The sequence below is a fragment of the Eurypyga helias genome, unplaced genomic scaffold, assembly GCF_000690775.1.
Source record: "Eurypyga helias isolate BGI_N326 unplaced genomic scaffold, ASM69077v1 scaffold14788, whole genome shotgun sequence".
NCBI lineage: Eukaryota > Metazoa > Chordata > Aves > Eurypygiformes > Eurypygidae > Eurypyga > Eurypyga helias.
The window spans coordinates 12438-39048 of record NW_010265081.1 but is presented as its reverse complement, the minus strand read 5'-3'; the positions used below and the strand labels follow the sequence as shown (position 1 = coordinate 39048).

At 36.0% G+C, this 26611-nt stretch overlaps 1 protein-coding gene across 1 annotated transcript; it reads left to right on the top strand.

Moving 5' to 3' along the window:
* Positions 1-26611, top strand: LOC104513292 (centlein-like; the record flags this gene model as incomplete). The annotated part of the gene is made up of 7 exons (XM_010156601.1): positions 1-165; positions 3455-3552; positions 5310-5436; positions 6993-7130; positions 7492-7677; positions 25027-25206; positions 26534-26611. Coding segments are annotated over 7 exons (972 nt in total), but the record flags the coding sequence as incomplete, so codon positions are not given.

Here is a 26611-nt window from a genome sequence, read left to right as displayed (position 1 = left end):
GTGTTGACCACCAGCCTGGTCAAGTGGCAACAGGAGAAGGAGGATTTACAAGAAAAATTGAAGTTGGGAGAACATCGGTCTCAACCTGCTGGCAATAGTGCAGCCACACCAGCTCCTTCAAATAACATTGATTTAGAGATAAAACAGCTGCAGTGCAAACTAAAGGTGACAGACATTATCTAGTGCTGAGGATAATTCGTATGAACAGTATTTCATGACTGGGTCAAGCAGATATATGTATATTCACATATACATATCATCTGTATATATTAACCAATGATTAGCATCTTAGGTGTAGGGTAACCTTTGCTGTTCAGTAGAAATGCAGTCATAAGCAGGAGAATTAAAAGTTAAAACAATTTTTGCAGATCAGGTAGGCCCAGACAGGGAGGCTTGCTGGGTTTTCACACAATGATTAAATGCATCTTGTTGGAGAGTGCTGTGGAATTACTTCAGTGAGAATTGTGTCGATTCCTTGCTTCCTTTAAGAAGGAGGTTCGCAATAGCTATCTGTGAAAGTGGAGCATGGAACTTGGGCTGAGGGGGCAGCTCAATGTAATGTAACAGTGTTGTGTTACCTATATATCACTACTATTCTTGTCTTCAAAGAGACATCATTCTTTTTGTATTTTCGTAGATTAGCCAGTAGGAAATTACTGGTTTGTTATTGATGTCATTTTTAAGTCTCCAGTCATTCTATTATATATATGGATGATGTAGATGCTGGAATGTGTTGATCTGAGAGCTTTCTCAAGCGGTGGCCTGGCTTGAACACATTAATTCTTTCTCTCTTCTCACTGGAGGAAATATGTGGGTAACAGAATGGCTGAAAGTTGGTGTTTTTTTCCCATAATTTTATGTTTAATACTTGAGGAAAGAGAAAAGATCAAAACGGTACAGGTTCTTGATGCCAGAAGTAATGGCACACTAGCAAGCTGGCTGCCAAAGGATCGACTAGAAGAAAAGGCCTTTACTACAGGAGTGATAGAGCTGTGTTTGTCTCTTGAGTACTGGATTAGCCGAGCTAGCGTATGAGATGTGGGTAGTGCTCAGGCCTCTTAGCTGTTGATGGTAATCATGGTATTAGAGATCTTGGCTATAGCGTACTGGATGCGTAACATCTCAGTTCAGTGATTAGTAGTGGTAGGTCACACTGATAAAGAGATGAAGGCAGCAGGGAGTAGCCATGAAAAGGCACATAATTTCTTCTACTTTAATTATAAGAAAGAGATCTTGAAACCATACATGCTGACTTCTTGTGTGTTGATTTTATATTTGGGTTTGACTAATCTGCTTTTGTTGCTGGTGAGTGGTAATTTCTGTTAAGTAGGGTTGTTCCTTTTAGATGAGTGTCCTTATTATCCAGAAACTTAGTAGTCAGTTGCTGTATAAAAGTAAGAAAAATAACATATGAATTTTTTTTTGTAAAATATTTATTTTTTTGTGAAGAGTAACACTCATGCTGAAATCCTGCTTTGTCTACTCCATGTGAACTGCAAAATATATTGCTAAGAATTCGAAGGTTTTTTTGTATCCGTAGCACAGCAAGCATATATAAATCTGTTGTCAAAAATACTAACATGACTTTTTATTCCTTCTTAAAGATTTATTACGTTTTTTAATGTAAAAAATAAACCATGTATGCAAAACTACATTTAGAATAAACATAGTTTGTCACCCCAAATCCAGATCAATAGGGTTAATTCACTGGTGGTTGTACTGGATGAGAGTTTTGACTATAAGGGCCTCAAAATCTACTTAAATCAATTACTGATGTTCTTAGCTTTATTTTGACCTAAAAATTTTTAAAAAATTTTAAGTCCTGCATGTGATGTTCAGTGGAAGAAATTGGCCAAAGCTGTCAACTATTGTTCCAGGCTACCTAGCACACTTAAAAAGCAGATACAAGGTTCTTCTCCTAAATGTGGAAGCAGCAAAAGCTTTCCTTATAGCTCAAAATCTCAAAGTTCCTGGTTTTATTAGTTCACTTCTTTTTTTTTTATCCCAGAGCTATCTTTGCAGTGTTTGTTTATGTTGTATGTAACGACTCCTTCTATCTTTGCCAATAGGAAGAAATTTATTAAGTATAGGTGGTGAGTTTGGAAGCAAAATACGATAAGCATGTCTTTGCCTCTGAGCACGTGCAGAGGCGCATCTAAGTATTCAAGTTCATATGTGGTGTGTAAACCACGTAAGTAGGTGCTGTGCTTCATGCTAATGAAGTTCAAGCTCAACAAACGGGTCTCAGGAAACTCAGGAATATTCTGCTAGCATATATCATTTTAACAATTTTCTGGTTATACCTCACATTATAATAATAGTAAATAGGCTAGCCAAGTTATTAAGAACAATATTTCACATCTAACTATGCACACAAGAATATATACTCTCCTTGAGGTGCACAGAGTTATGTACAATACTCCCATTAATGTTAATAGGTGTTACAAGTCTGCACTGAGCAGAGAAATTCTCCTGAAGTATCTTTGTTTACGGCATGTCTGATCTGTTTTCTTATTGTTGATACATAACGAGTAAAAAGCTTTAGTACAGTGGCTGAACCTGTATGCATATATGCACACATACATGTTGTGTGTATGCTTAGTACGTATCTTTTGGCAACACCTTTTGGAGGTCTGAAATCTGTACGTGATGTAGAGATTTGAACTGCCATTTTTAGCAAGGACATTCAGTGCATATGCTCAGATTGCGAAAACGGCTACTTAATTTTGGTTTAGTAGAGTGATTTGGTTGTTCTGTATTTAAATCTTGGGTAGATTATCTGTGCATTTGCATGGAGAGATTGAGGCTTTTTTTTCCACTTCCCACTATACACAATGAGGAAAGGCCAACAACGGTATAATTCTCCTTCACTGGAATTGCACATGCCTGAAGGTTACAATCGTGCCTTGTTAGTGAAATGTAGGATTTGTGCTAGTATGGCCAAATGCTAATGTCTTTGTCTTGTACTTTTGAGTTTCAAGAGCCACAACCCCAACTGCTCTTGTAGATCATCTTGTATTTCTAAATGCACAACGCAAAAGAGTTTGCTGGAAATTGTTGTTCTACAGATGTGCTGTGGAATTGTAGCATTCAAGGATGTTCAAGTTTGAACGAAGATGCAGTTTTATTTCGCTTCTTTTCTGTTACCTTTTCAGCTGACCATGCCATGGAAGAGAAGATGTGGTACTGTTAGGTACACTGGGCTTGCAGGTCTTCTGGGAAACATCTCTTAATCATACATTATTAGAGCAATGGAAAAGTGCTGATTTTGATCATAATTAGCAAGGAATGTACTTTTGCTGAAGTGTTGCTAGAAAGTAAGAGTGCTCCTGTTGTACCAAGTAGTTTCTAAGAACATTCGTAAAATATGAGGTAGAGAGGCCATTATTTCAAACAAGTTTACTGTGATAATATTCAGCCTTCTTTATTTATATTTTAATATTTTCCAATGTAGAATTCGAATAATGACATCATTAAGCAGTCGACCACCATTAAGTCACTAAAACACGAAGTCCAGGAAAAAGAAGAACGGATTCAGGAGCTACAAGCAAAGTATGTTCACTCTTCTATCCGTTGTGTTTGGTGCCACCCAGTGGCAGCTGTATAATTGTTACAGTATTGACCGTTCTTACATAGATTTTTAAGAGAAGGTGTTATTCTTTTTTTTTATTGCAGTCTTGCAGACTGTTACAAGGATTTTTTGAGAAGCTGGAGCAGTACATGCTAAAAATGCGTTGGTTTAAACTGATGAGTTATTAGCTAGCTACAGTATCTGTACTGAAATAAGAATACCTTAAATCAGAAATCTATGAAATAAGAATACCTTAAATCAGAACTCAGACTCTAGAGTAGACTGTTTTATCCTTGATGTAAGTCTAAATGAATTCCTCGGCACTGTTAAACACAGGCTTTCAAATACAGTAATTCCTTGCCTAGGGGCTAAGAGATGTGTCAAGGTTCAGATGCTTAAACAAGATTAAATATCCAGTCTTATATTTATAAAATGTTCAAAAGGACGGTTGTATTTGTTTCTATTTGAATTGATTAAGGTTTACTACTCATTTTGAAATCCACTTGTATTGTTGGGGAGTATGCAACTGAGGTTTTTATTCTACCCTCGTTAACTGATACAATACTGTTCTTCAATTACATTATGATACAAAAAAAAATATTAGGGTATCTGAATATTTTGTCTGTCACAGAGTTGAACTTCTCTAAACAGTCAATTTTTCTTTTTATTTGTAGAAAGAATGCAGTTTACTTACATGAAATTAGTTCATTTCAAAAATAAAGAACTCTTAAAATTTGTACATTGTTTGTCTGTTTCAAAATAAAACTGAATTTAAAATAGTTACTGGTTATCATGACTCCTCTATAAAAGAGATACTGGTTTTTCATAAAGTGTAAAGTATAAACACTAGTGATGTAAATGTAAAATAAACGGAAGAGATTTTGAGATGCAGTTTTCAATTTGTTGGTTTTAGGGTTTAATTCTTTCTTTTTCTTTTTTTTTTTTTTAATGTTATTGACCTGGTATCAACAGTATTTTATTCCTGAATGGGTTACTATCATTCATTTAACATTCATTTAAAAAAAAAAAAAAAAAAAACCGGTTTCAAAATATTCAGGTATTGCTTATATTTATGTTTAAAAGAGTAGTTTGCATCATTGAGGTGGAGGCATTGTATGAAGCATAATTTGCTCACTGAACAGAGATTATATTGTAGTACATAAGTGTTTCTTTTTTTTGGGGGGGGTTTCTGAAAATGCTGATGTTATTTCCAGGTTTTGCAGTTTTTAAGAATTATTTTGTTTGACATTATAGGGAGATTTTTCATGTACTTCTGTGTATTACTCAGTTGGATGAAAGGAGACTTACCCTTTTCACTTTCTTTTAAAAACAATTTTTTACAAAATAGTGTTTGAATGATACCTGCTTCAGACGTCAAAGAAATTTAATTACGGTTTGTGTGTTCAACAAGTTTTTGGTTTTTTTTGATAATCGCTTAAGAAGAGTTACTTTGATTTCAGATCAGACAAGGTAGAGCACAAACCACAGCAAAAAGCAAAAATCAGAAATAAATTGCATGTTTAGAAATATATCTGTTTATTAAGACTTGAAACGGATTTTAATGGTTGAGAATAGGCTAAATTGCAAGAATTACATCAGCTTTTGTTTAACAAAATTTTCTAGCTCTACAGGAGTGTTAATTTGTCTACTGCATTTATACTCTTGTGTTTATTAAAATAGTTGCTTAACAGCAATTTTTTCTAACAGTGACATGCAATGTGATTTTCTTCCCTTCTAGGATTCCTCGACTGGAGAGAGACCTTAATATGAAAAGACATTTGATAGAAGACTTAAAGTCTCGTCTAAAAGCAAATCAAGAAAATGAGAAAACCTCTAATGAAACATTAGAAAGTCTTGAGAAAAAGGTACCAGGAAAAGCAAAAGATGGTGGATTTATAGAAGTTACTTCAACACACTATACATACTAAATCAATATATTGCTTTAAGGAAACAACATACAGTTAAATTAAGTGTGTAATTCCCTCCACTATAAATTGTATGAAATCAGTATGTGGTGATAGCTTGGATGGATTCAGCATAATTTAATGTATGTTCATAAGCAATGTAATTAAATATTAAAATATTCATAACACTGAGTGGCAAGGATATGCTATAAGTAGTGAGATTGAGTTTTATGCACTTTAAGTTCATAAAATATAGTAAACCTGGAACAAGGGTGATTTTACATGACATATGCTAATGAAGTCCATGCAACTCTCCTGGCTATAGTAGTTAAATGCTTTAATATGTTAATCGTTTCTACGTCTATGTTATGAATGATTCACGGTTCTTAGCTTAATGTATCAGATTGTTTTCTCCTGCAAAATTCTAGGATGATTTCACTGAAGTTAGGAGAACTTGTGTATGTTTTGACATCTTCCTGTATTATCCAACCAATGTCTTGCACTAGCCGTTAATACCAGGAAAAGATTGATATTTGGTTGTCTGTGAGGTTATGCAGCATACGACCCCAAAATAGAAATAAACAATATATCAATTTGCTTTTGGTTTCCTAGAATGTGGGTGATTGCTGAGTATCACAAGCACCATCTCTGCTTGCAGTCCCATAGTAGTCTCAGCTCTAGAAAGAGCTACTGTGTTACCCTCTGTGCCAAAGATAAGGTGTTACTAAGAAATCCTCAGCCAGAGAGTGAGACCATACCTAAGTAAGGCAGATAAATATGAAACGAGAAATACCTGGGTTTGGTTTTTGGACGAAAGATTTAGAATGGAGCAATGTACTTCAGTGCTGTTCTTTGAGTATTTTAAGCGCTGCATGTCTCAGATTCCAGAGAATTGAATTCCATACGTTAATTTGATTATTCCATGTGGAAAATCAGCTTGATACATTTTACATTAACTTCAGCAGAAGATCAAATAAATTCCTTGTAACTCAGTATTGTCAGGAAACCTTTGTGATTAATACTGTAAGAAGAGCTGAATGATTTTCTAGGAGCATTGGTCTATTTCATTTTACCCCAAATCAGTTTTTGCATTGTATGGCAAAATAATAATTATCTAAGAGGTTTTAGAGACTATTATCTTGTAGACAGTTATCATTTTCTCAGATAAGTTTTGGTTAATGTTTCTATATCTGATGGAAGGAATGAGTGGAAGTTGTGATTTGGTCCCTTTTGCACGCACCGTAGTAGTAAAAATATATATATACAAACAGCTTTGCAAATGAAAAGCTTTTCAGGAGCTTCATAAGCCAAGACTTACATAACCAGATTGTCTGCAAACTAATATCTACTAGATCACCAGAGATTTATTAGAGACTGTAATGTCAGAAAAAGGTATTTTAATCGAATTATGTATATAATACAGGTATTTTTATGCAATATAGGTAAGCTCGGTTTTATTTTCATTTTTAAGTTTTATATCTTAATAGTTAATTGCTCTTGGCATTTCATTATTTCAGGTAAAGACACTGTCTGAAGACTGTTCAAACAAAAAGGTTTACATTGACATACTGAAACAGAAACTTAATGTAGCTGCAAAAGAGAAGTCTGAGTATGAGGAGATGTATCACAAAGCTAAAGATGAGTTGAAGAAGAAGGTATATTAGTGTTGTGACAGCTCCACTGTGGAACTTTTTCATACTTTTAAATGGAAAGTTGCAAGATCATCAGCTTAGATTTTCTGAATACAGAAGGGGGAAAAAAACCCAGAATAGTAGTAGTGTGTTTCTTTGATTTAATTCAGTCACATCCCTGAAATTTAGATGCTGAAATGTGGACATAATGACTAAAAATTAAATTATTTTTCCCATGCAATTACATTTTATGTGTTGCAAGCAGAATGTTCTGTGATGTTAACTCTTGTGTGGGAGGTTGGTTTCGTCATTTGTTTGTTTGTGGTCTACTATACCTGCCTATCAGCTTTTGTGTCACTGCTGTTTCTCTGTGGATGCATTTCAGGATCTCAAGTTTACCGATCTAGAAAGCAAAATGGTTGAGACTGAAAGTGCCATGACTGAACTTGAGACTTCTACATCTCAGCAACTACATTGCTTGGCTAAACACACTGAACAGGCTTTGGAAACTTTACAGAAGAAGCTGCTGCTCACCAGTGACAAAGTAGAGGAGTTCGTGACATTTGTGAAGGTTTGAGTTTTGATTTTTTGAGTGTTCACTTAAATTAAGGTATTCTTGGATGAAAACAAAATGTAAAAGGTTAAATGAGGCTAATCTTCGTTACATTCCCTGTGCTGGAACAGTCTTTCAGCTTCCTGCACTGGCCTGGTGTCAGCTCTGAACTGGTTCAAGCAAGGAGAGAGAGACAATGGTTCTAGGTCTCCCTCCTAGACTTCCATAGACTACTGTAATTTTTATTGGTCATCTTTTTGTATATGGCTGCCAGTGTGCTTGTTCCCAAGAGGAAGTGCTTAGTTATATAACAAATTACTTTGCAGAAAAAAATTTCCCACATTTAAAAATGTAATTGTATCTGTTGATTAGCGTGAATTACCTTATTTTCCACAGGCATGGCTTTTTATTGCAGAAATATAAAAAAAGGAACCCTCTCCACTGCAAAATCAAAAGCAGTTTTAAAAGCAGTTTGTGGAATACTCTTTTCTTATTTTGGTTAAATACTTAACAATCTGCTACAGTGCACCATGCAATAATACTATATCAGTGTTTTTATACAGATGGCTTAATTATACTGCTGCAGCCTGAAGTTTTGCAGGAGGGGCTAATCTGTGTTTTGTAACTTAATATTTGAAATATAAATAATATTTATTTTTCTGAAATACCTACTATATACCTACTTTCAGGCAAGGTTATATCATACTAACCCATGAAACAGATCTACTTTGACAGTTCTTGGGTTTCTGTAGAGTTGAGCTGCTTTCAGATGTGTTTGAGCGAGTCTGATTGCATCCAAAGAAGAGAGCGGTTGTATTTTGATGCACTTCAAGAAAAACTGCATATATGGTTATTCATTAGTGAGTAACTTCCCACTGTGAATTGAAATTTAGTAACTTAAATACCTATGCATTTTACTTTCTTTTTGTCATCAGATAACAAGTCACTCTACTCTCAGACCTCTGCACTGGGCTGAAACCATCCTATGTTCAATTCAGTTACAAAATTCACATTATCTTCAGTGTTAAAAAAGACCTGAACAATGTTGAATACAATTTAAATCCTAAATTCAAAGAATTTCTAAGCTAAAGTATATAAGGTGAAAAAGGCGATGGACTTTAATGAAAAAAAAAAATGTGCCTGTTATTTTAAAAATAACCGGGTTTTTAAGTTTGTAATTAAAATGAGGACTATCTTCTGTTTGCTTTGTTTCATAACCCTTGGGAAGGCGGTATAAAAATGATCACTGTGCCCTGTGTTTCAGAAGTATCTTGCATATTCTTGAACAAACTGTTACTTTTCATGGAGGAAAATCTGCTTTCTTCTAATACAGAATTCTTCCTCTAAGAAGAAGAAATGAGTGTTCTTCCTGCACTGCATACTTATTTTTGGCTAAGCATGGGAAATCCTGAATTAATCTAATGTATTATCTATTCTTCTTAAATTAAATACTCCTACAGAGTATTTAATACTCCTACAGAGAGACACAGTTCAATCTCCATTCAGGCCGCTATGAATTTTGGAATTATTTCATTGAATAAACTGTAATAGCGGTTAACAGACAAAGGAGATAACCAAGTATTCACACTATAAATACTTTACATGATTCTATAATGAAAAATTTGTCAAAAATTAGAAAATGAGAAACTAGAAGTTCTTCCCTTTCTCACAAGAAGCTGTAACGTGGAGAATCACCTATTAGCAACTGTTACGATACTTCATTCATTGTTGAATAAGCCGACTGCTTCTCTGTTAGTTACCATGAATATTCATTAGCATTTACTTGGTTGTACTGTATGTGAAAAGAATGTTAATATGTAGTTTCTCTATAAGTAATAATAATATTTAGCTAATAAAGCTAAATATGTAGTTTCTTCCCTGGATAAAAGAATATGCATGCATATTTCAAGTAACATTTTTGCTGACTACTCTTCCTCTGCAGAAAGATTTTTTTTAAAATAAAGATGCTGTCTGTAAGTCAAATATTGATGATCAGGGAGTTCCTCAGTAGACTACTTTGTTTAGTTAGGTACTAAATATTTATGGAAAAAAGAAGTTCTCCGAAATCAGATTTTATTCACAGTATACCACTGTAAAAAGTATAGTTGAAAATCCTTGGCGTTTCAGTGGAATTTTGTAATATATCAAATACCCCCTGTTAAAATACCTCTTACGTGTCTGATACTATAACCTGCATAGGAAGATCAAGGTGGCACAATAAGAAGTAGCAGTACTCCTTCCTGCACCAGCTCTCCTTTTGGAGTCTGGTCTCTCTCATTTTTACTCTTTCCTTCCAGGTCAATTTTCCCCTGACCTTGGTTCTCACTCAAGTTTCAGTAACTCAAATAAGTTTTTCTGTATAGAGATCACATTTAAACTGTCTCTTGCTTAACCTGGTAAACATATTTTTATCACCCTCTTATTTTTGTTTGCTATTCTGATCACCTCACAAGCCTTACTTGTTTTTCTGAGTGCAAGTGTAGTGTTCTCCTCATTAATCAATTGAATGCAGTTACTTTTTCTAGCCATTCCATGTCTCTTATGACATTTTATAGGTAGTTCTTTCTTTAGCATACAACAATTAAGTCATTTCAGTATTGCTAATTAATAGCTACAGCTAGTAATAGGATAACAGAGGAATTTCAGAGAAGAGAGTGTGACTCTCTGCTTAGAGTAGGCACTGATACTTGCTTTTAGAGTTACGGATAACTCGGAAGCACAGGATCTTGAATCCGTTTGGATCAGTATACTCAACTAGAAAACCTGGAGGAGAGGTTTCTGGTAGGTGTCTGAGATATTACACTGGATCGCAACAGAAGATATAAGGATTTACTGGTTAAACACCTACCTGTAATGTACAATAAAGCATTACATTACTATGGGAGGCACAGTTTGGGACACTTATGCAGCTAACTAAAATTGTTAGATTGTAAAGTCTAGTAATAGTTTCTAAAAACTTTGGAAGAAATAATTACGAACAAAAGTTTCTGTATCCAACATGTTGTAAGACATTATTGTACTTATTTTTGATGTAGTGTGGTGTAGGGATCAGGTGTTAGACCTAAATTACATTCAGTAAGAACCAACAGGGCACCTAAAATAGATTGATTCAGAGCAGCTCATTTGTCTAAAGCAGTTACAAAGAAGGTAGAGAGTAGTAGAAAATAGGTATGGAAATTGTGCACTGTAACAGTTTATTAAGTAACCAAAAAGCCACAGTTCCATAATTAGATGGTAGCTCCTTATAAATATCTGTTTCAGTTTGACAGGAAAAAGAACACAGCATTTAGAAATAAAAAGGCAACATAAAGGAAGTGGAAAATGTATTATAGATAAGAACCTGAAAATAGGAGCCGCAATAGAGGATGGAAAGATGAAATCTGTGGGTAGCAAGGCCAAGAGCAATTGTAAAAGCGCAGGATTTAAAAGTGTGTTAGTAGTAATATACCTATTATAGGATGGATACAACCCATTATTAGATAAAACAACTCTAACTGTGTAAAGATAGTCTTGTATGAGTATTTCTGAGTTTTATCTGGAAGGAAGTAGTCTGATGTTATATGGAGATGAAACATCCCCAGGCTATTAGTAGCCAATGGAGGTTTTCAAACAGTTTGTAGATAGAAGTACTGTTTTTAAGTTGAGAATTTTTATAGCTTACAACTTTCTAGGGCTGCTTAAGGAATTTTTCTCTTGTTGATCCTCATGTTCAATAAGTATTGAAAGTAAATGTATATATACTGTAACACTGCCGTGGGTCTAAAAGATTGATAATATTTAGTCAAAATTCAGAAAAGGTACTCAGGATAAGTATTTTTAGGTCAGTTAGTCTGACATCATTTCTAACTAAAACAATGAAAATCTGATAGGAAATTTAATTATTAAGTATTAAAGAATAATAGTTACACTTTTAGAATGGCTTTATGGAAAATAAGTTACACTGAATAAATCTGATTTCTGGAAGGCAGTACAAGTCAGTTGATAAAGAGCACTATTAATTTTAATAACTTTTTAAAGATGTCTGACAAAACACTGGGATGTTCAGAATAAAAATGTAGGCTATGCAATATCAATAATATGTTAAATGAATTTAAATGGTGTGTGTGGCTCCTCTTAATAGTAATTAATGATATTTAGCTGTTTCTAGAGTAAGAAATCTTCTGTAAATATCAGAACTAAATGATTAATAAGCATTTTCCATAGAACTAAATATCAAATCCTGATAAAATTTGTCAATGACATTTATGAAGACTGATAACTGATAATGAAAATAAGGCTGTAAGCACAATGTGAGCTATTTTGTAAGAACGCGAACTATACATAAGACCAGGTGGCTATAAGAGTATCTTAGATGCCTTCTATAAAACTTTATCCCACCCACCTCCCTCAGCACCATAACTTCTCTTTGAACCATCTATCTAATTTCTATGGAGTGCCATTGTTCAGTATTTTGCATAACATGTATTGCACTATCAGATCCCCAGGTGGACCTTGCCAGTTATGTGCAGCACAGCAACCAGTGCAAAATGTTCTGTTGTGTTTTAGTACCTTTGTCAACGCATGCAAAAAATGGCCTTCGGATAAAGTTAAAAACTGCTATTAAACTACTTGGCTGGATGTCTATCCAAAACAGGGTACAGCACACTTGTTTGCTATGAAACCGTCCAAAATCCTGCCTAATTGTGCAGGAACTTTGTTTTCCTGCTTTGCTGTACTTCTTTTTAAGCTCATCGAGACTTTGCATATTGCTTTTATGGACCATTGTAAGCTCAAGACTCAGTAGTGTTGTCTTTCCCATTCAACTTGTGCATGAGCAAATCTCATTTTGATAAATTAATCTTCAGTGGTGACGTCTGTCTGAGCATGAAAATATCAGAACTTTTCTGACCTTGAGGAAGATGTTTTTAAGTTTTGACACGGCACCTATGTTCAACTGCATCTGTAATAAATAGGTGATGGCGGCTGAATGCTTCAAAGTCAGCTAAGTTCATTTCTCACTTCGTAAAGCCTCTGTGATTTGGGACCTGTGTGCCCTCCGCAGAGAATACCCACAGAAGCATAGCTCACATCTGGTCTGTTCTGGCATTGTTCTTGATAGGTATCCAGTATAACCATCTGATAGAACTGACTGCCAAAATCAAGACCCGTGGCAGTTTACTTGGCAAGCTTAGTGGATCTACTTGGGGATCTAGCACTCCCTCTCCTAAGACATCTGCCCTCATTTCTGCTACTCAGAGCAGGGCTTAAGCTAGGTGCATTTCCCCTTGCTCTGTTGTTTGACATACAGCTAACATGCAGCCACACGTGTGAGAGGCCTTATTGCACCTCTGCTTGGCTGCGTGATGCTCTGCCAGTCATTTGCCATTCTGTCAGCTTACCCGATATCCCAATATGTATTAGTCTCTCTTACCTTTCTGCAGTTTACCTTGAATCCTAGCATCAGTTCTGCCATGGCATATTTTCTCACTGCTATCTTGGGCTGCAGTTTAATATGCAGCTTCAGTTCAGTTCTGTTAAGAAGTTCCACTGCTGAGTGACCCTCACTGCTCATTTCTGCACCTATGAAACTTTCTCCGCCATTTATGAAATGTCATCATAAACATTACATGGGTCAATTGTGAGCTAGCTCATGAAAATGCAGTTAATCTTTTGAAAACCCAGAGCACCAGCTTTTGTGTACCACAGAGGGTCAGAGCAGGGGTGGATGGATGCAGGCTAGAGATGCTGGAACCGCCCTTTAGTGGCAGTGCTAATTGAAAATGTCACGTGAAACTCCTTCCTGTTACAAAGAATAAGTCTAACTAACAACTCCCTGCTTTCATGTTACAAATCCCTGTCATTTGGCAAATTCATGTTATTTAGCAGCGTTGTCTTTTTTTCTCTTGAATGTACTGTGTTGGAGAAGATACAGCACTGCCAGGAAATGTGTTCTCAGAATAGCCATGTGCAGATGATGTCCTGTTTGCTCTCTATCTCAAAATAATAATAATAATAATGATAATAATAGAGACACGTAATTAGTAGTTGGGCTGGAAGGCTCAAATATTTGGGAAATATTCTGTTAGTTTATCAGCTTGTTTCCAACGAGAGAGCAATACATTGCTACTGCCTGAAGTCCAGCTGCAAAGTCTGTTCTTTGGATAGAAAGAAAACCTTGCAGGGCACTCCCAGAATTCTCCAGTTATGGTGGCACAGTGAGAAATATTCATCATAGGATGTTTCCATTGGTTAATGTCTCAAACCCTGTGGACTCAGTTTCCTAGGCAGTTCCCTGGCTCCAATTTCTTCCAGGCCCAGGGTATGCAGAACATGCTTCTTATATGGGTATCCAGATAAGACATGGGATGCCATTTGAATGGTCGTTTGTTTCTTCATCTAAAAATGCTAGTCCTAATAGGTAATTGCAAAAACTTTATGGCTGGCAAAAAATGGACTAACTTTTTATTGAAATAAAACTACAGTTTGCTGTGCAGATGAAAACAGACTTACTTTGAAAAGTTCACAAAACTGTATATGAACCGTGCCAATTTGGAAGTGTTGTTTGACCAAACAAAGGTTTCCTCAGCAGGTCACTGGGACATTTTGCAAACGACAGCAATTAGTATCACTTAGTAAATCAGCACTGTCAGTTTTGATTTGAAAGTGGACATCTTTAATATGACTCCAAGTTGCTAGAAAATGTTCTCCAGTGGGAACACTTAAAAGCCAAAAGATAAGTGTATTTCATTTATTATACTCCAGACTGACAACACGTCACCTGGAAAAGTATACGCAGAGTGATTATTTTGTACTGCATGGAGTAGATGATGAGCTTGCCAATCTGTGTTCAGTTAGAATCAGCATAATATTTGGTTCCAGGGATATGTCCCAGCCTGATGAGAATCACTAGTATTATCTGCAGAATATAAACCTTTAAGAGGTGTCCTATTATGCAAAGCAAAATTTGTGTAACTGAAATAAATCTCACCATTAAAAAAAGTCATGCAGTTATTGACTCTTTTTCACTATGTGTGCTGCTTTAGGAGAAAAGGAGAAACACAGCTTTTATTATGAAATACCAACCTTTCTTGGTTCTGAGAAGAAATTGGTGATAAATTAAGCTAATCTCCATCAGGATTACTCTGCATCTGGGATTTAGGCAAATTGAATCAGAGGCCTGAATAGTGACAGTGAATATCTATTAGACTGTAAACAGAATAATAGGCCCTGTGAATTTTAATGAATGAAGTGAATGGCTGAACTCCTATGGTTTACAGAAGGCATATGGTTAGTCATGCATGCACTACGCCAGGAACAGCATATAATGTAGATGTCTTAATGGATAAAACCTTGATTACTAAAAAGGAAGAATAAATATAAATACTTTGAAAAGCTTTTCCTTACTCTTCTTTTTCTTTGCTTTTTAGGCTTAGAGGATAGCACTTCACTTTGGTTTTTGACTGATAGGTAAAGGTTATAACATACATAGGTTAAGATATGTTGAATTTTTTTTCTATCCTCTTCTGTATTAAGAGTTTAGAGGAATTTATTTAAATTATTCCACCTCTGTAACCAACTTGCAAGCTATGTCAGGTTTCTGTAGCTGCACTTGTAAGTCTCTTGCAAAGTTGAGATGCATGTCAGACTTACAGGTGATTTTGTTGATATTAGTGCTACATTCAGTTTTCCTACAGTGCCTAGGAATCATTCTCATTGATTGTGAGACTCTCTTAATAAATACTGTGTGAGCAAATCAAACAAACTTGAGCTGAACAGGAAACTGTTTTCACCAGCTTGCTAATAACTTCCTCTTCTGCTTCAAGAAAAGAAAATATTCAGAGAATGAGACTGCAACAGGCTCAGGATGGGAGCTACTTGGGAGACTGCAGTGCATGCTCTGGAAGGGTATAGATCCACCTGTGATTCCTTCAGATGGCTTGGAGATACTGGTTTTTGAAGCTGGTATTCAGCCCTGTGCATAAGCTGGAGATAGTTAAAAATATGCCTAGTTTAAAGATAATGCCAGTTTGAGGTCTAAATGATAGAAACGATGTTGACTGGAAGAAGGTATGACAGGAAAACTTGAGGGTGTTTTTCGTGTTTGATAAAGTCTCTGGACTTGAAGTGATTGGAAAACTTTTGGGAAAAAGACAGGAAAAGTAGCAAAACGTGGAAAGGAGGAGAAAGGTCTCCAGTAATGATTTATGGAAGAGTCTGTGTAGAAATATTTGTTGAACGCATGTTGATCAGATTACTAAAGAAAGCAAGCTGAAGCAGAGAGAACAGAAAGCACCCGTATGCAGAGCATTGTGAAGTCTCCACAATAATTTAGAAAGGTGGGAGTTCAGAGGATTTCCCAGTAGACATGCTGGAAGAGCTATGGAAAGGTGGGAAGAGCTCTAGGAAGGTGGAATCATAAAAAAACCGAGTCACAGTATTTTAAGAAGACACAACTGATAAGACTTAAGATTTTTTTTTTACGAGTATAAGGAATGCCAGAGCTGACCTCTTAAATTATGTTTCAGACTTGTTTGTTTCAGCAGTGCAGTGGTCTTATACAGGGCATCTAGTTTGTAGTTTTTATGCTTTGCGTGTGTTTACGTGGAAAGGTAGCACAAGCTCAGACACTGAACTGGCTATCAGAAAATCTTGGTGCTCTTCGCATCTTGGTCACTGACCTGCTCTGTGACCTTCGGAACATTGCTTCACCTCAGCATTTCTTGGTCTGCCCTGAATATTCTTTGTTTGCCATATCCAGTATAACTGTGCTGACTTTGTGTGCCCTGACTGTTCAGATAATAAATTCTCTGAGATCCCAGGCATCTCTTCTTACACGTGTGTGAAGCTCTAATCACTGTCAGTGCCTTTTTTTTATTATTCTGTGTAAATAACTGTAATATATGGTGTTTTAAAGGAATTATGCTGGTTTTGCTAGCACCTGTGTAAATCAGAGGTAATTCTGTTGAAACCAAAGAATTTACAGCAGGGAAAAAAAATTAATGTAAATGAGGTAGGACTTAAATGCTGTAAATAGGACTTTAAATTATTATTATTGCCCATTTCACATAAATATAATTTTAGAAACCAATATATTTTGACAGAAATATTCTGCCTGTCATCCCGCACTGATTATACATATTTCAACTCATTCTCTGCTATAAAGAAAACTAATATTTTTTCCCTCTTACAGGTCTTAAAACATGGTAATGGTGTTGAAAATTTAGCAACAGTACAATGAAAACTATGGAGTGTTTGCTGATACTTAAAGAAAAGCATCAGTCAGTAAACATTTGGGTCCACAACTGTAATTTTTGACAGTCTTAAAACTTAATGTACAGGAGAGATTAGATAACTGTAAAGCTGTAATATTTTATATGACCAAATGTCCCTCATATCAGTAAGTATATGCTGTATGTTCTATAAATGAGACGCCCACCTGATTCAGTAAGAGGGGCTTCATTCTGCCTAGAGCCACGTTACAATGAATGCTATGGAAAGAAACAAAATTTTTAAGACATGATTTCAGGCATAAATGAAGGTGTGATAGCTGAACAGTTACCAAGGGAGGATTAGAAAAGAAGAAGAGAAAAAGCTGAGCAGGAATATAAAACGCCCTAACTTTGAATCACAAAGAGAATTTTGAAGTATGTAAGTGTGATCTTAAGTAGATATTGTGTATTTCACTACAGAAATATAAACTACATTGTAATTTCCCAGAGTAAGTCCATTACTGCATCTTTGTGTAAATATGATTTGTTTTGAAAACAATCTAAAATTAAAAACTGACCGTGACTTAAGAAACTTTTCTATTAATTTTTAAATAAATTGAACTATCTTTTAGGACACAGCACAATGTATTTAATTTCCTTTTCTTGTAAATGTCACATGCAGGTTGAAATATTTTTAAGATTTTTCCTTATGGTGTTCTGCACCTGGAGCTGGTTAAGGAAGTACAGTCCAAGGAACATTCTCAATTTTACACCTGGAAATAAATGGTTATAAAAATTAATTTGTTTTCAGTGGTTTTGAATCAAGAAGGAATGATGTTTTGGTAGACGATATAGGATGAGATTAGTAACAAAGGTATTTTGGAGATCTGTGGAGAAATACGGTGTTTGAAGAGTTGCCACCCAAGTGAAACTTTTTGTCCTCTTTTCTCCTAATAACAAGCAGGACTAACACAACTTAAGCCAGCATAATTGTATAAATTCAAATCTTACTTGTGGTAGCAATCACATTATCAAATTCTGTGCCACACAGTTTCTCATTCCTGTCATTATACCGTAATATTCTTTGTTACAGCATTTTAACTGGTTTTGGGGTCTGCAGTTCCAAATGCCAGGAAGCTGGGTTTTGTGTTCAGGTATTGAAATCCATAGGCTCCTTTTATACTCTGTGACTCAAGGGCTTTGTCAGGAAAGCCACGGTGGGTTTAGCTTTGGTAGCTGAGAAACAATACTGTGCAAATCTGTCTATGCTTTTCCAGATGTCCTCACTGTAATTGGGTTTGCGATACTACTGAATTAACCTTTCCAAGTTCACAGTCTGTCATCCATTGCTCAGAGCCATGGCGAAGGCGGGGTTGGGCTAGGGTGTTGGACTGCAGACTAGAGATAGCTTTTGCCACAAGGGCAGGAAAGGATGGTAATATTTTAAATTACTTCAACTGATTTTTCAGATCTTGTCTGTTAGATCCTTAGTTACACTCTTGTGTGTTCAGATTCGCTTGTGTTAATGGATGGGGAAAATCAGGTTGTAGATACAACTGCAGTACCACATTATTTTGTATGTACATACTGCAATTTCCCAATCTTTATGTAAAATGGAATTCTTATGGGTCATAAGGTGAAGCATTTCTTCCAGGGAGTGTGTACTTTCATCTTCCACTGATCTCTGAGAAGTTGTGAGCACTACTCTCAGTGTCAGTCAACATATGATTGTTTATTTTATATCATATATGTCAATCTGAATCTTAGCTTTACTGGATGTATTTCTCCCTTTCAGCTTTTTATTGAATTAGCCTTTGAAACTTCGCAGCTCTGCCAGTTTTAAGATAATATTGTCAGTCTGATATTCCCTTGAGTGTATCGTTTTTTTGTGTTTGGATTTTAGTGCATTCCACAGCTTGCTTTTTTACCTTATTCTTAATGGAAAAGATAATATAAGCCTATCTTAATTCCTCCAAATATGTATAAATGAAGATCTGAGCTATGTAGCTTGAACATACATGTTTATAAATTTTAGATCTAAGGCAGAAATTCTGACTGAAGACAGGTAAATAAAACCAACACACCACATTGTAAATGTGACCTGTGTGAAATTGGTAAAATAGCCTTGCTACCACTTTTAATGTTTGGCAATAGCCTTCTCAGTCAGTACTAACTACTGAAGTTGGTGGAGGAGGGTAAGACTGGTCTGTATCTCCTCTACACCTTTACTGTCCTTCAGGGCATCTGATGGCGTGTCTGAAATCACATGTGATCTCTGGGGAACATAAGAATTAAGTTAACCTCCTGAGGCTGACTCATTCCCATGGGTCAGAATGCTACATGTTACAGCCCTTGGCCAGACAAATCTATTGCAGTGGTCTGTCTTGTATTTATTTCTTGTCTACACTCTTGTCCCTTTTCTGATCGACGAAAGTTATGCCTAGAAGGTGTGATTGTTCAAGTGAACAAGCTAGCTGAGGTAACTTTAAACAACATATATAAAAGATGAAATTAGAAGAGTTTTTATTTTCTCTGACATACAGCAGTCATGCTGTGAGGTCCGTTTAAACATTATTACTGAAGGTATTTTGAAAGTTATTTGTAGAGAGGCATTAAGGACCAGATAGCTGTACTTTCACTGAAGAAACCTGAACGCTTGTTTCAGCTGCTGAAACAGTGCATGGCTTCATCTCTTTGTGTCCCCTTGTCCATTCTTTCTGTTTTGTCTTGCTAATCATGAGCTATTTGGGGTGGTAATACTTTCTCAAACTTTTACGGCACTAGGATCTTCTCTAACCTTAGGCCAGCAATAATTGTTCTATCACAAAAGTAGCCAACGTTTAAAGGCAGCTACAACATCTTCACAATACGCTTGTTTCTTTAGGAAACCAACCTTGTTTCAGGAAAGGTTTTCCATTTCATTTTTGCTGTAATGCTCTGGGTTATGTCCTTACACCAATTTACAAAACTAGCAAGTTTCTAAGAAACGTTACTTGTATCTGAAGACACTTTCATATTGAAATACACACAAAATATTATGTGTAGAATTGTTCTGTATGTTATACTATTCTATACATTTGTGGTTGTTTGAACCTGGCCAGCAGCTGAACACCACATAGTTGCTCATTCCCTGCCCCTAGCAAGAGTAAGGAGAGAATAGGAAGTGAAACTCATGTGTTGAGGGAAGGACAGTTTAGTAAGTGAAAAAAGAGGGAGAAAAAAAACCCCAGGGGATGTAAACCAATGCCCAGCCAGTCTCTGAGCAGTGGTTACCTGCCAGACCAATCCCCCAGCCCGCTCAGACTTTATCATGTAACAAGACGTTGTACAGTATGAAATGTCCCTTTGGTCAGTTCAGTTCATGTGTCCCAGGTGCATTTCCTCCCTGCTTCTTGTGCACCCCAGCCTACTTGCTGAGAGGGCAGAGTGGGAAACCAGAGAAAGCCGAGTGCAAGCACTGCTCAGCAATAACTTGTACATCCACGCTATTTTAGTCCCAAATCCACAACACTGGACCATAGGAGCTGCTAGAAGACAATTAAATCCATCCTAGCCAGACCAAGCACAACATTATTATTATTGTACAAAGCACAGTAAAGCTGAAAATTTTCCGTAACTAATGTGAGCGATAGCTTCTGCCATGAGATCTGTACAGTCCAAGACTGAAATCTACGTATACGTAGCTACAGGGCAAGCATCGGGCTTTGGTTTGCCTTGGGGCCAGTAAGTGTTATTGTACTACAAACAGTAACAACAGAGTGTGTTCATTAACATGGTAATTACGAGAATAATTTTAGACATTGACTTTGTCATATGACATTACCTAGGGCCTTTGATCAATTTGTGTCAATTCCAGGATCAACTAGTGTCAGAGTTTTTTGGGATGTAAAGACCATATTAATAGTGTGTTGTCAGGGTCTGTGTATCTCCACAGCTGCTTTGAGTCGGTAATTAAATATGACCTTTTAAATGAAAAACCTTTGCCAGATCTCAAAACTGGCAAAAGATATTTTACTTAAAAAATAACTTTAAAACACTTCAGAAAGTGTTTGTGTGCTGAGACCAGAATCAAAAACTATTTTCTTAAGAATTAATATTTGGGGTTGTGAAAATGAAGCAAAAAGTTTTTATTTTAGAATGGTATGCAACCTAGTAGATGTAATATATACTATATAACCATATGGAGTTGGTAGGTAATGCAACAATTGTTACTGATTAAAAAGGGCTGGGTACTTTAACCTCATGTTGTTAGAATTTTAAGCTTATTTTTATTCTAGTCAGAGCAGTAGCAATTGCACTGCTCTGACAAGATGTGTTGTAGATTTGTTTTCAGGAATTAATCAGAGGTTCCTATTCTCGTTGGCTGGTAGCAGTTAAGTGTGTCCCACAGGAATAACTCTGATGGTAACATATAAGTTAGGAAAATGGCTTTACTAACAAAATATCTCATAGATGTGATACCAAAGAAAAAAAAAAAGATAAAAGATAAATCCTAGTATTACTAGTATTAATAAAGGCATTGTTACCATATATTGATATAGTCTGAAGCCATATTCTGCATTGATTTCATTGCAGGCAGTTTGTATCACCTATGTATACTTACTAGCTTAAAAACAAGCAGTTCTGAAATACACAGTGGGAAATCTTTGTGTTTAAAATCCTACACTTAGCTTCAGAGTTCACTAGATCAATTTCTTAATCAAAGAATGGTATTTCACTGACTTCAGTGCACTCACCGACAGAACCTGTGTTGGTTTTTGTCATTTCCAGTTTGGAAACAGCTCTTCCTAACTCAGTTAAAGACCTGTGTGTCTTTGACATTGAACATGTTTGTAGTAAAGCATGAACTGACACCTAGATGAAATCATTAAAAAGTAAGCAATTTAGCACATGAATATATTAGTATACGACACATGAGAATATATCAACAGAAAAAAAATGTCATGGAGATGCTATTATTTTTAAGGCACTTATGAAGTGAAAAATGCATATCAAAACACTTACTATTACAACTTAATAATGTGAAGAAGGCAGGTTTAAAAATAGCTGGTCTCTGAGTGTCCAATTTGGAAATCCATGAAGTAGCCTTATTTTTCACATATGGTGTGTATTTCACGTATGCTTTAGGGTATTAGAACTGCTCAGGGAAAAAAGGAAAGTCCTCTCTACGTATGATCTACTGTGATTACATATAATGTGTATGCTTGCATATCTAAGTCCATTAGCTGTAATTTTCTCTTTCCTTGATTTTTGTTTAAACCTTTTTTTTTTTTTTTTTATTGCTGCTATAGATTTCTTTCTGGAATCCAGAACTAAAAGACAAGTATAGTGGAGCTGCTGTTTGTGGCTTCCATTGTTGCTATTGCAATCAGTTTGTTCATTCATGAACCTCTTTTGGAGTATGAACACACGGATAAAATTTATCTAATAATATCATAAGACCGTTGTCTGGCAACGTTTGTATGTTGTCGGAGATGTTCAAGTGTATGTCTAACTTTGTTTATTTTCATGCTTTTTGTTTGTTTGTTTGTGCTTGGCTATTTGTTATTATTGGTAGTCTTTCCAGGTGGCTTTGCAGTTAATTTCCTTGCTATTTTAGTCCTTTAATTTACATTTCATCTTTGCACCAGCATACAGATGTGGATCCTCTAGCCTGAACATCTGTGTCTGAGAGATCTCTCCTTGCTTTTAAAATCTAGGGAGCTGATTCACTTTGATTGAAAAAGTTCAGTTGAGTTTATTTTTTCACTGTCAAATACATCTGCTACATGTTGCAGGAGCTGATTTACTGTTGGACCATTTCAAGTGCTAAAAAACATGGTGTGATTTTTCTGGTTTTTTTTTTTTTCCTTAGTGTGTGCTTTTCTACTTGACGGTCTCTCCTATCTTAAGTCTGTTTCCTTCTATGAGCTTGGTCCAAGTTGCCCTAGCTCCCTGCCTGTAACATTTCAAGTTTCTCCATTCCTCTCAGCTCCGTACTTGCAGACAGGTCTGTGTATAATAATTCATTTTGTTGGAAATACTGTGGATGGAGGGACCCACACTGCAATCAGAAAATAAGATAAATTTCATTGTACCTCCTCTTCCCAAATCTGTGGTAGGGTAATGTTTTTAATGGTTAAATTTTAGTTAAATACAGAAAACTGTTAAGTTCGGAAGTGGTAGAAAAATCGACAAATCTTGGAATGGGATGAATCTGTTGTGCTTTCTTTGAAATACATCAGCAGATGGTCTCTAATGACTGTATTTTGAATACACTAGAGGCTGTAGAGTGCTCTACCTCTAAATGCCAATAAACAGGCTTCATAATTCTGCAGTCAGTTTCTATGAGATGAAGGCACTCTGCAGAAAAAAGAATTTTCAGGAGTTTATCAGCTGCTGGTGAGAGATAGTTTAATAAGATGAGCTCCACATATGACGATCGAAAGTAAACTTTATTCTCTCATTTTAAACTCAGCCAAGGTGTCTGTGTTGACAATCACAGGTCTGCTTGACTCATGGAAGTTGAATGTGCTAGGAGCATCTTCCAACAATGAGTTACTGCTCTTGTCTCTCAGACAACAATTTTAAAATGAACTTGTATTGCTCTGCTTTTGACAAAATGCTTTTGTCATAGTTGTATAAATATTGATATGAAATAACACTTCAGTTATTCAAGCAATGATTTTTACTAATGCTTAGTGTTATTTCACTGAACCAGAGAACTTTAGGAATTGGAGAGTTCTTTGTTGTGCAATTTGGCTCATGTTCTGCTGTGGAAGGTATTACTCAAGCTCGGTACTTGTGTGGTGTTGGGGAACAAAAAACAAAATCAGGTTTGGATTCCACTCAGCTTTCATTCAGGTCAACAGAGTCTTTTCAGCTTTTGATGTTTCATACTGTTTCTTTTAGTCTATTTTTAAATAAACAAAGGAGAGTGGGCTCACCCCTGCTGGGTTTCTTCTTCAGTACGGTTTTTTGTCTAGTCATCCCACTATTCTTTACTTTTCCTCTTTATTTACCTCAGCTTTACCAAATCCCAGTAATCCCATTTTTCCACTCCAGATAATGGTTCTGCTTTCCTATCATGTAAACCTTTCAAACACTTTTAATAGTATTCTCTGCTTTTTCTGGACTTTTTCTAAGAGGCAAGCATATGTTTGGCTTAGCAGTGTACACCACGTTTCAGAAATGATCACAGAAAAATTGTCATTTATTATTATTGCCTTTATTAGTTACTAGTAATAGTACTAGTGACAATAAAGGCAGTTTACTTATGCTGAATTAGCAGCATAATACATCCTTATCAAGCTCTAGTTCTTGCTTAAAACTAACTAAAAGTCTTCAACAGCAGAAATGGGGTCTAAAATTGAGGCTTCTCTTAGCGCTGCTGCTTCAGACCTTGTCAAAGCCAGGGTTAATGAACAATTGCAGCGGTTCTGGTCTGGCATCTGATCTTCCTCCCATCGCCTGAGCTGGTGTCTGTTTAAAACACCCACTACCTGCTAAGGGCAGACTAGCAAAGACACTGCCTGGCCTGGCTAGGCCTTCTGTGTTGGCCAGCCGCATGGAGAATACAGCCTTTCCTGTGCAAGCCTTGAATAATAATGTGGTGGACTTGTGTGCTCCAAGGGCGTGCTGCTTATTTAACCACTGTTGATTTAAACTGTAGAAATTGTATCAGGAGCAATCAGTATCCAGGACAGTTTTGAATTACCTTGTCTTGGTGGGAACCAAAATTTCAGGTTTGACTGAAGAGGTATACTGGTGTTTCTTCAGTCACTGAGCTATGAACAAGCTTTCCAATGATCTCTGTCTGGCCACACTAAAGCCTGACTCTTCAGGCTTTTCAGTTATTTCAGGAATGTTTCTGGTAGACTGCATCAGGAAAGGCTTTTTAATTGATTCTGTGGAAGCTGCTTTGTTTGATGGAATTATAAATACAGTTATCTTGCTAAAGAAATACAGAAGAATTTTACCTCTGTGTAAGAACATTTTCTGGTTTCATATATTAAAATTCATTTTTTGTGTTCTAAATACCATGTTATTTAACCTTACAGCACATATTCTATTAAACCAGTAACACAGAAAGAAAACAGTACTCATCTAAAGGAGCTTAGTCTAAATGATACTGTATTTTCCATAGTGTTGGCACTTCAAGAAAAATGACAACACAATATTTTTTGCTTGCATCTCCCAGGTTCTAACCAGAGAGTTACAGCGCAGCGTACAAGAGCTGAGAATAAAAATCAGACAGGCAAAAAACAAGGGTGAAGGGAGACTGTGCAAAAAGGGTCTTTCCCACGAGTCTTTTCGGTTGGCAGCGTCTATTCTTAAAGTTTCGACAGCTGATCTTGAGGAGGTATTAGGAGATGATGAGGTAAGTTATTTTAAAGACTCTTCACTAAAAACAGGCTAGATCAGAAGATGCTATATATTTCTGGTCTTGAGGAAAAGGTTTTCCAGGTAAAGACTGGAATTTCATTGTGCAGCATTCATCACAGAAAGAACAGAATAGTTGGATTTAAATAAAAAGGTCAGGTTAGAGACTCATAAGGTGGCAAGACTTTGGGTATACATAAATAAAATATAAATATACTGTTTTGAGCATGAAGATGTGGAGACGTTATTTGAAAATCCTTAGTAGTTTCCTTTTTCATGAGATTATTTGGCAGGGTTATGCATTTTAAATAGACTTCTGTGTTAATGAAGACAAACTTAGAATGTCTTGCTGTGCCAGATTGATTCTGTCGATGCTTCCTTTCTCGAATTGTGATACCTATTAAAGGTATTTCTAGTAGACGGATGGTTTCTGGGGGAATCCATTGCCTTTTCTAGTTGATTCTGTCATACATTTTACTGTGAAATATTTGATGGTGTTTCATCAAATCACCTTCTATTAAATAAACACAGTAGTAGGGTTTCTTATCCAGATTTATTTAGGCCTGATCAAATAATACATGGTAAAGCCTGTACACTTCCTTTAATAAGAGTGTCTAGGAGTTGGCCATTGTTGGACTCTGACAGTACTTTAGTGATGGCTTAGGTTTAGCCTTATGGAGACTTGTATTACCGAAGTCACAGAAGAGAGTTTTCACGTTGGTTAAATAAAAGTGCATCTCATGTGTATGCACTGTTATGAATTACATTCATGAGAACAAACAAAAAGGACTGATCCCTGCCCTGTTTACTAACATTTATGCCCCCCTGTAAAGTGATTCACTTTGACAGAATCTTTCCACACTTACCTCATTGCCAAAGTAATTTCTACATCCTGTATTTTTTCTTGTGATCACCGTTATGAATATATGTATAAAACACAAATATGCTTAAGTATAAATAAAAAAACAGATTTAAAACACAGGTGATGAGTATACACTGCACATTTTACATACATATTCCATTTACCAGTGTGTAGACTCAGGAACTTGTACAATTAACACGTGAAATTTTCACATAGGTCACACGTACACCTACATACGAATGTGAAAATAACGGGCACATTTCTAGGGATGTGCACGAACAGGGACAGGTTTATAAACTTCAGAGGGCCCTCATACTTGGTGGATATGCTTCAGATAAAGCAAGCATAGTTCCCACCTCCATATACTGTTTATTTAATGTATATCTATTTCCTTTATTGTTCTTTAAGTTTTTCTCAGATGGTATCAAAATATTGTGTCTGTGTTGTATTTTTCTGTTTTTAGGAGACAGCAAAGACAAGAATGGAGTTTGAAAAAGATAAAGAATGGCTGCAGCGTATACAGAAACTTCTTGAAGCACAG